At 49.3% G+C, this 10,005-nt stretch overlaps 1 protein-coding gene across 2 annotated transcripts in view; it reads right to left on the bottom strand.

The window, feature by feature from the left end:
* NRG2 (neuregulin 2) overlaps positions 1-10,005 on the bottom strand; it is an 85,191-nt gene that overhangs the window by 50,999 nt on the left and 24,187 nt on the right. For both annotated transcript variants that reach the window (XM_057377677.1, XM_057377674.1), the window contains exon 2: positions 5,824-5,995. In XM_057377677.1, coding sequence (XP_057233660.1) covers positions 5,824-5,995 — 172 coding nt within the window. The remainder of the gene's footprint in view (positions 1-5,823; positions 5,996-10,005) is intronic.

Below are 10,005 nucleotides of genomic sequence, written 5' to 3' on the forward strand. Positions count from 1 at the left end.
TTTTTTGTGAGCAGCCAACATGGCTGGAAAAGCCACACAAAATTTCAGGTACATAAAGCCCCTTCCACCTCTGAGTCTGCACAGCCCATCAGCTGAAGCAGCCCAGCATCTGACCGTGACTTGTTAGCAACTATCATGCAGCCAAGTTTGATTAAATGCCCGTTCCCTGACTCTCCCAGGAGCCCCCACTTGCAAAGTTTGTGGATTGTTTGAGCTCAAGACCCAACTGCTTCTCCTTTCAGTTCTCAAATTCCCTGGTTCAGTCCCAGGTGCATTGGCCAAGATGATGTCCATCATCTCCTCTAAAACAACAAGCAGACAAACAAAGGAGATGCTCTCCTTCACACCCCCCTCCAATAAAGTGCCTTCAGCAGCTCAAACCAAACCCCAAATATCGGAGCCTTATAATGACATCGTGAGAGTTAGCGAGGCAGCAGCTCCCCTGGTGATTATAACAACACCGGTGCTTGAGAAGAGTCTTTGCTTCAAGGCATCTGGAATTGCTCTTGCAAGATCCATTGTCAAATGAGCCTTTTCCTTTGTTTAAAAATGTCAGCCCAAAGACCCCTGCCAGAGTGGTGGTATAGCCTGCTTGGGTTCACTCTGGCTCCCACAAGGCTTCAGCAGTCCTCTTTGCCCATCCTTGTCTCCAGGCTTAATTAGGAAATCATTTATCTTTATTGGCACTCTGTTTCCCCTGCTGCTTTGGCACTATTTTTTTTTTTTTTTTGCCTTCATTCCAGTGCAGTGAGCTGTACAGGGAAGACCACAGCCCCATTCATTGTGGGTGGGGAATAATCTACAACTGGGAGCCCTACAAGGAAGACCCCAGCAGTGAATCTGCTCAAGTGGCATCGCCTGAGGGAGCTCAGTGCAGCAACAGGAGAGGAGGGTATCCCTTGGCTCCACTCACAGGCTGACAATAGGGATTCCTGGTGATACTGAAAGTAGGACACTACTCCCAGGGGATGTCATACGGTCAGCCTGTCCTAAACTGAACTGCCAGCCCTCTCCAATCTAATGATACGCCTGCTTCATCTCCCCAGCCACATCCCTTGCTGGAAGAGCACACAAAGAGAAGGGGCTGTAAGGACAGGCACAGCTCAGGGACTATCAGGCCCTGAAGATCCGCGTGTCCCAGGCTGAGCCCCGAGCCTGGCTTCAGCAGGGGAAGGTTCCCTACACCTACACAAGGGAAAAAGGGAAAACTCCCTTGGCTTCCTCCACTGCTGGCATTTGATCATTTGCCAGGATAGTCAGAAAGTCAAAACCCACCCTGAATTTCTCGGGAGCCAGCAGCCTCAGTCAGACCTCAGACATACTCAGCTGAAAATGGCATCACTTTGGCAGCCTGGAGGGACAGCCACTCACTGTGCTATGCTTCCACTACCACAGGCAATTCTTTCTGGGTAACTTCTCTGGGTTCCCCATCAGCTGCGTTTTATTTAAATTGAGACGGAGATAAAATTCCAACCAATAATTCCTTCCACTTAAAGAGAAGTTTCCCCTTCGTGCAAGCCAGGCTTGCCCCAGCCTGTCACTAATTACAGATGGAACATGAAGTTCAGAAAGGAGAAATCAGAATTGTTCCCTTCCCTCCAGCAAATATCCATTGAAAAAAAAACAAAAAACCCTGACTCTTTGCCTGATGGCACCAGAAGTTTTGTTGATAAGTTTAAAAAGAAGAGGGAAAATGATTGATGGAAAAGCTGAAGAGCTGACACGCAGTTAAGGGCTCCTCTCCTCCTTGCAACGTATACATCCCTTATTTTGAAAGAGATCTCCTATTCTAGAGATCAGATGAAAACTTGATTGAAAAAAAAAAAAAGTAGTGCTTCAGTCACACTTTCTAGTTAGAGACCTCAAGGCTCTTTAAACACACAGGGAGGAAAGCCAGGGATGAGTCACAGAGGGCAACCATGTTCGTGTCTCCCATCCTAACCTTCTGCATGCTAAAGATCTCAGAGCTGGAGACAGATTTCAGCTGTGCCCTGCTCTGAACACCACGGGCATCCCTTTGCTGGAGGGCTCCTTTTGCCTGGCTCCAGCAGAAAAAACTCACTTAGGTCTTTGGATTGCACTTCTAAAGAAAAGTTCCTGTGCACCTGGCCAGGTCCTGCATAGCCTGAGCAGCTTTTTGCCTTGTGTGCTTTCCATATGAAGGTCCCTCCCCAGTGCTGCATTTCTGGCCCTCTGAAATCCCCACTCYCCTCTGAGCTGAAAGGAAGCGCAGAGGATTATCTGGAGACCAGTGTTATCTCTAAGTGGAGCCAGATGTATAAATCCCATTATTCTTGAAATAATCACTATAGAGTAAGATCTCCTTTCAGAGATTTACAGTTTGGGATGCTGATCCTTCCCTGGAGTCCCTTCCCAGCACACTGGAAGCAATGATCTACACCCATATCCCGTGTCCCTCCACTAAACTTGGCACCGCCAACTGCACAATGAAGACATCAAAGTCATGAGGGCTCCCTCAACCCTCAGCCTGCTCTGAGCAGTTTTTACTGTTTGTTCCATGCAGTCAAGACCAGAGGGAGGCAGATCCACTGCCAGGGGATGTTCTGCCCTGAGGTGTTTTTAGCACTGGGAGCCAGCAAGCCCAGTGGAGGGGGAAAGAAGGGAATGYCAGGCTGGGTGTGCACAGCCCCACCCGGATCCTCTCCCAAAAGTGTCCCTGCTCTGGTCACTGCTCAACAAGGGGCAAATGCTCTGAGAGGGGACATTATGTCAGAGCTGATCCACAGAATGACAGAATCATTGAGGGTGGAAAAGCCYCCTGAGATCATCCAGTCCAACCATTCCCCCAGCACTGATGAGCRCCTATACTGGTGCACCCCCAGCACCAATAAACCACGTCCCCACGTGCCAATCTATGCATTTTTTTAACACTTCCACCACTTCCCTGAGTAGTCTGTTCCAATGCCTGACCACCATCTCAGTGAAGTTTTTCCTAATATCCACCCTAAACCTCCCTTGGCACAGCTTGAGGCAATTTCCTTTTGTCCCTACTCAGCAGTTACTCGAGTCCAGTCCCCACAGCCTGGTCCCAGCACACGACAGGCACGTTTTAATGGCAGCAGGGAGCAGAAACTGGGGTGGGAAGCGATTCTAGGGATCCTTTGGGCTCACACCTTTGCTGAGGGAGCCTCAGACACTGGAGGAGACAGGTGCTCAGCTTTCTTTAAAATGTTTATCCTTGGGCTTGTTTTGCCAGTAGGAAGCCCTTCCAGCATCACCCATCTTTGGCCTCTCACTGKAAGGCTGAGAGCCAACGTGTTGCCATGGAAACTGGTAAATGCAAAATTCTGACTTGACAGCGGTGTCCTGAGGAAAGAGGACCAACCTTCCACACGTTCCTGTCCCTGGCCCAGGGACTGCGTGTCCCCCCTGCAYCCTGTGGGTGGGATGTCACCCTGTCACAGCCTCCTGCTGCACACGGGGTGCCAGGAGCCGACAAGGAGCRGGATATGTGGGAGCACAGCAGGGAAAGGCTGTGATGGGACCCGTCCCCGGTGAGTTTTGCTGGGGTCTGGGCTGGTGCTGGCTGCTCTCCAGCTCTGAGGGAAACAGCCCCCCAAGAGCCCTGTCAGCCCGCAGGGATGGGTGGCAGGAATCCCACACCTGGACACAGACTGGAGTGTGGTGCAGACATTTCTCCAGGACATCCCAGCCCCAGTCAGGACCCATTGCTGAATAACCAAGGCCATGAGACTGGCAAGGGCCACGAAAAGGGCACAGCTGTGCCCTACCTCAGCTGCCCATGAGCCCAGACAGCCCTTCCTGAGCACACAGCACCCACGAATCCTGGCCCTGCTGTGTTTCCAGCCTAAGCTTTCCCCTGACTGATGCCTTAGGATTTTAGCTTTCATATTCTTTGTGTATCTGTAATCCTGTGATTCTTTAGTTTACAACTCTAAACTCCATATGCAGTGCTAAACTACAGTGCTGAGCTACTGTCCTCCCATTTTTAGAGAAAACAATTCCTCTGCAGCCCCAAACTCAAGGACACCTCCCTGTGCCAGGCCCCAAGAGATGGAAACAACAGAGAATTGGGGGGAAACAACTTGGAGTCGATGACTGCATTGGCTGAGCTGCAATTGGAGGATTCAGCCCCGATGTGCAAATGGACAAAACCAATAAAGTGTGAAAAACCCGTGAGCCATTGTCCATTTTAGGTGCAGGCCCTGGCTGGGCTGGGACTGCCCTGAACGGCCCTGAAGGCCCTGCAATAAATGGAATTGCTTTTTATTCTCTGAATTTTGTCTACCTCCGTTTTAGGGCAGCCAGATTTAGTCATCATGACCACCTCTCTGCCTCATCCCAAAACWGCCACAAGTCCTAGAATTACTACAAAGGAGGTCAACCATCTCGGGTGTGACTCGGAAACCAAACCCAACAGGACTGAAATTAAATTAGAGAATTGGCAATGCCCCGTTCAAGCACTAACTGATTTTTCTAACTGATTAGCAGTGGCTTTTAATTTTTAAAAAGCTTGCTAGTCTTTCAAGTCCATAATGACTTTTTATTTGCACACCCAGAACATATGTTAGCTATGAATTAGTATCAAATTTTCCAAGGGGTCAGGCAGTTRCAAGCTGACTGCTGCTGGTCAGGATGTATGAATGTAAGCACAGGCATGATTATGGAATAATTTTAAGATGCATGATATGTAAATATTGGGCCTTGAGAAATATCAACATAGATCCATTTAAAGAAGTTCCCAGTGAGAGCCCYTTAGCTTGGTCACTGGGGCCTCTTTCTCCGGGTGTTTTTGCACGCCCTGAATGAGGTGGCCCCAAGGGTGACAGTCACTGAGAGTCACCTGAGGGCTTTGCTGGGAGGGGACTTTGGGGCAGCTGTGATGGAGCTTGCCCTGGATGSAGAGGTGAAAGGATTTGCATGAGACAAAGTCTCTGCAGGTGGCTCTGGTCCCTGATCAGTGTCATGATGAGCTTTTGCATCTCAGCCCTGAGTGGTGTGGAGGAGAAGGCTGAGTGGGGATCTCATTAATGCATATAAATATCTCCAGGGGRTGTCAGAGGATGGTGCCTGACTGTTTCAGTGGTGCCCAGAGACAGGACAAGGAGGACAAGGAGTGATCACTGTAAACTAAATCATGAAAAGTTCCATCTCAACAGGAGGAAAAACTGCTTTACACTGAGGGATGGCAGAGCACTGCAACAGCTGCCAGGGAAGGTGTGGATTCTCCATCTCTGGAGACATTCCAAACCCATCTTCTCCAGGKGCCCTTGCCTTGACAGGGGGGTGGACTGGCTGATCTCCAGAGGTCCCTTCCAGCCCTAACTAATCTGTCATTCTGTGATCATTTCAGTGACTTTTTTACACTTCTGTGTCCACCTAAACCTAGGAGAGAACAAAGCAATTCCTCCCACAGCCCTGCTGCTGAGTGATGTGTGACAGCTGGGTTTGGGTACCTTCTGCACCCACTCCCCTAATCCCAGAGCAGGAGCCACCCCAGGCAACCTGAGCTGCCCACAGCTCCCAGGGAAATCCTTGTCTCGGGCACCCAATGCCACTGTGACCCAAAGAGAGCCCCACTGACAAACCCAACATCTACCCCGTGCCTGCCTTGCTCCTCTCCCCGCCACTCTCTGAGGAAGTTGGGGACCTTGCTCGCTCTCCTGGCCATGCTAACTGGGCTGGGCATGTTCCTGTGGCTCTGAGGACACCCCTCAGTGCTGCCCAGCAGTGACCTGGGGAGCACAGCAGCACCCCCAGCCAGATGAGCCCCAAACCCCAAACCCCAAAACCCAAAGCCACTGAGTGAGCAGAGGCACAGCAGCCCCGGGTCATACTTACTTCCCGTTCCCGTATTTGATCCGGATGTCTTTGCTCTTCTTCAGCTCTTTGCCATCTTTAAACCACTTGTAGGATGGCTGAGGGTTTCCAGCAGTYGCCTCACATTTCAGGGAAATCTTCTCACCAACGTGAACATTYGGGCTTTTCAGCTTCTTCAGTTTGGGAGGAACAGCTGCAAAAAGAGAAAGGAGATGCTGTGAAACCTGCACTTTTCAGAGCTGTGCACACCTAGAGCAACAGCAAGAAAAACCTGAATTTTCATGGGGTGAGAAGGGGAGGAACAGCCATTCTTCAGACTGCAAGAAGAAAAGTAGAAGAATATAGGTATTTTAAATGTCTTTAAGGCAGCAGTGTCAGGCTAGCCAGCAGCCTTTCCAGTYCAGAGCCCAGCTCTGCATCTGGGTGTTTCAGAGAGGTGATTTTTACCATGCACCTGGAACATCAGACAGAGAGGGAGACACTTCTTATCAATCTCTGCCAGGCCTTATATTAAGCCTGACAAGAAAGGATTAGCAGGCTTGTAATTTTTCTTTCAACTGACAGCACTGCACTCTTCTGGCTCCGTTTCTTTCTTGGTGTTAACCTTAAAAAAGCAAACAGCAACTTGCTGGTTTTGCCTTAAGAATATTGGTACCAATGGTTTCCCTTGAGAKGTGTTACAGATAGAACATTTCCTCTTTCTAATATGCACAAACCACCTTCTAATTGCCTTGTGCATTCTGATCTTGAGATATGGCAGAGCACTCARAGGAGGAGGGACTGGATGTGTTTCATCAGAGCAATCACTGTTTTAYAAACCTTTGGGTGTCTCCTCTTGTTCTTGGTGTTAAGCTAAGTTAGAATAAATTGGTACTTTATAAAGACTGTTTTCACCAAAAGGGATCCCATACTAAATAATAAAAAGCACAGTGATCATCAAGAATGTGTTCCTGTGGTAGGAAACTCTCAGGGCTCTCACTTTCCTCACGGGAATGAGAAGCTAAATTGTCCTTAATCAAAAAGATACCAACACAGACAGAAATGGAACAGTCCAGGGTAACAGGAACGAGCTGACAAAGCCCTCAGTGACCAAAGGATGAGCCCAGGGCTGTGGGTGGATGACAGGACAGGTCTGGTCCAGGCACACCAGACCTTCCAGCTGAGCAGCCCCCCAGTGCCAGAGCACAGGGGCAAACTGGAGATGCTGGGGTGCAGAGAAAGCACGTTCAGGCACACCAAGGGAGAAACAATAAATAGACAAAACAATAAATCCCACCACTTATTCTTCCCAAGTGTTATTTTTGCGTGCCCAAGCCCTCTGCAGGCTCTGTAGGAGCCCGTGCCACAGGCAGCAGGATGGGCAGGGCTGCACATGCACTTGACAGAGCAAGGGGGAATKAYTTTAAGCTGCAAGAGRRCAGATTTAAATTAGATAKGAAGAATAAATTCTTCCCTGTGAGGGTGGTGAGGCCCTGGCACAGGTTGCCCAGAGAAGCTGTGGCTGCCASATGCCTGGAAGTGCCCAAGGCCRGGCTGGACAGGGCTTGGARCAATCTGGGATAATGGAAGGYRTCYCTGCCCATGGCAGAGGGTTGRAGTGAGATGAGTTTTAAGGCTTTTTAAGGTTGATCCAAACCAAACCATTCCATGATTCTAATGGAACAGGGACAGCACTGGATCAGCTGCAGGCAATCATTGCAGGCTGTGCACTGGCATTTCTCACTGTATCCCAGATCCCTSTGCTTTGGCACAGACAGAGACTTCTGACCAGAAATTATCTCTYCTTTTACCAAATGTAGGAATTCTGTGAAAATCAAAGAGGTCATGGGTTTTGTGAAGCCCACATCCTGGTCCTTGCCTGGAAATGGATTGCCCAGAAGAGCTGGAAGGCAGTGAAGGGAGAGGAGAGCTGGTCTCTTCTCAGAACACTGTGCATGGAGAGCCAGGAAGGTAAACAGGACCTTGCTTTTATAGGGGTCATTTTGGGGAATAGAGAAATAGACTCTCAAATATTTATTCTGTCTGATTGTGTGTGTCAGTTGGCTCCCATTGTACCCCGAGGTCACCCTGTCCCATCCAACACTGTACATACACCTTAAATACAGGCAAGGTCCTGGCCTTGGCATGGCTGCATCTGCTTCATTTGATTTCCAGCCTTGTGGAGCRCAGAATTATGAAGCAGGCAGCATGTCCTGGGAGCAAGGGGTGCCAGYCCTGCCCCTCTCCACCGAAATGCTGGCAGGAGCAGGGCAAACCCCAGAAACCTGGAGAGTGTGGAAGGAGAGGGCCAAGAACAAGCAAGAAACCTGCCATGATCACCCCACCAACAGGAATCACATCTCACCTAAAACCCTGCACGTGTCACCTGTTGCAATTCCAGACCCAAAGAGCTGACACTCACACACTGCATCCCACCCCTCCAGCAGAGGGGCCCAGAAAAAAGGAGGAGAACATCTCTCCACCCCAGTCTACATGATTTTGGTGTCTCACTACAGGAGGGATGGAGAGAGTGTACTCAGCTCCAGGCTGCTTCATGCACTCCATGGGCTGCAATTCCCCAGCTGAATCAGAGCAGTGTAAGGAGAATCCAATCCAGAAATATTCTGGGCTGTGTCTGAGAAGAGGGCTGTGCTCCAAGAGGCAGAGCTGTGCTCCCTGACACCAGCAGCACATCTGTGCCCTCTCTGCTGCACTGCAGCAGGGCTGTGCTTGGACAGCAGCGTGGGAAGAGCAGGCAGAGCCCCAAGCCTGGGAAACAGCATCCAGAGCCTTGCTCTGGGCAAAAGGGAAGCCTTGGTCTCTGGGAAGGGTTGCTCTGGAAAGTCTCACTTCATAATTCCTGCATCTTTCAGAAAAACACAGAAATCTTCATTTAGAGCCATTCACTGCTGATGACTCTGCTTAATTCCAGCCAAAGACTTTCCTCTGATTTTTACTTGTATTGTTTAAACTGCAGCTCTTATTCATAGCCTGAACTTCTCCAACTTTGGCTTCCAGCCAAGAGATCTCTGCCTTTCTCTGGTAAATTTGAATCCCATCTAGCAACCAGAAACCCCTTCCCTTTTTAGGTACTTGTAAACTATGACTGAATCACCTTTCAACCTTCTCTAGCAGTAAAATTAAGTAGCTTGAGAGACCAGAGCAGCACACAGAGTGCTAATACTGGAGAATGTCAAAGTTTTGCATTTTGATRCATTTTCAGCTTTTGACCCATTTCCCATCTCTACCCTGTCCAAATCACAGAGTTGTACTTCAGAAAGCCACAAGTTTAGTTCAAAAAGGTCAGAGGGTTTTAAGTGCCCCCTTTCTTAGTTCTATGAGCATTTGAGGTAATTTTAATCACCTCCTTGTTTGGTACTTTTTTCCACATGCTGGGAAAACAAAGTCACCAGCTTCAGACATATCACAATAGCATTTTATCCTGGGCAAACAGCTTTAGATGGACACCTAGCAGGCTCCATGTCTAATTTCCTTAYGTTTCCATCAATTCCCAGCTTCCCAGCCTCCTGCACACAGGTTTCTGCTGCTCAGATGGGGCCAGCACAGCTTCTGTCAGAGCCAAAACGTGGGCCCAGTGTCACCCAAATCACCCCTGAGGCTGGAGCAGGCTCAGCTGAAGCTGCWGTTCCTGCTCCTCACCCCCTGGATCCCGTGTAACAGCTGTGCCAGTTGTGCTCTCCTCCACAGCTGGACTGGCAGCACCCCCAGCTCTGCCCCACTGCTGCCAAGCTCACCAAAACAGGCAGGAGGGGTTTGGCTCTGCTTGTGACACTGAGGATACAGCTCAGGAGCTGCATCTCTGYCACCTTGCAATTCTGTCAACCCCTCCTCTATCCAAATTTGTGTCTCCTGTGGGGTAGAGTACCACCAGTCTCACAATGCCTGAGGTGTTGGACACAAGAGCCAGATACATTTCCAGGCAATTTCTCTAAGAGACAACCACATCAAGGTTATGTTGCGCTGCAAAAAGGAAGTTTAATACTGCTACAGCTGAGACCAACAATAAATAGAATTTTTCTACAGATTTTTGCACACTCCAAGGTCAGATGAAACCCAAGCAACCATTAGATCCCATCCTAGACTGGTTGTGTGAGCTGTCAAAATTAACCCCTAAACATACCGGGGCCAGGATCGACAAATGCACACAATTTCCTAACTTGAGATCTGTGTTTAACTAAAAGACCTTTGCAGGAGAGGTTTGTC

Source organism: Malurus melanocephalus, unplaced genomic scaffold (assembly GCF_030028575.1).
Source record: "Malurus melanocephalus ecotype Western Australia unplaced genomic scaffold, MMel_1.1 scaffold_321, whole genome shotgun sequence".
NCBI lineage: Eukaryota > Metazoa > Chordata > Aves > Passeriformes > Maluridae > Malurus > Malurus melanocephalus.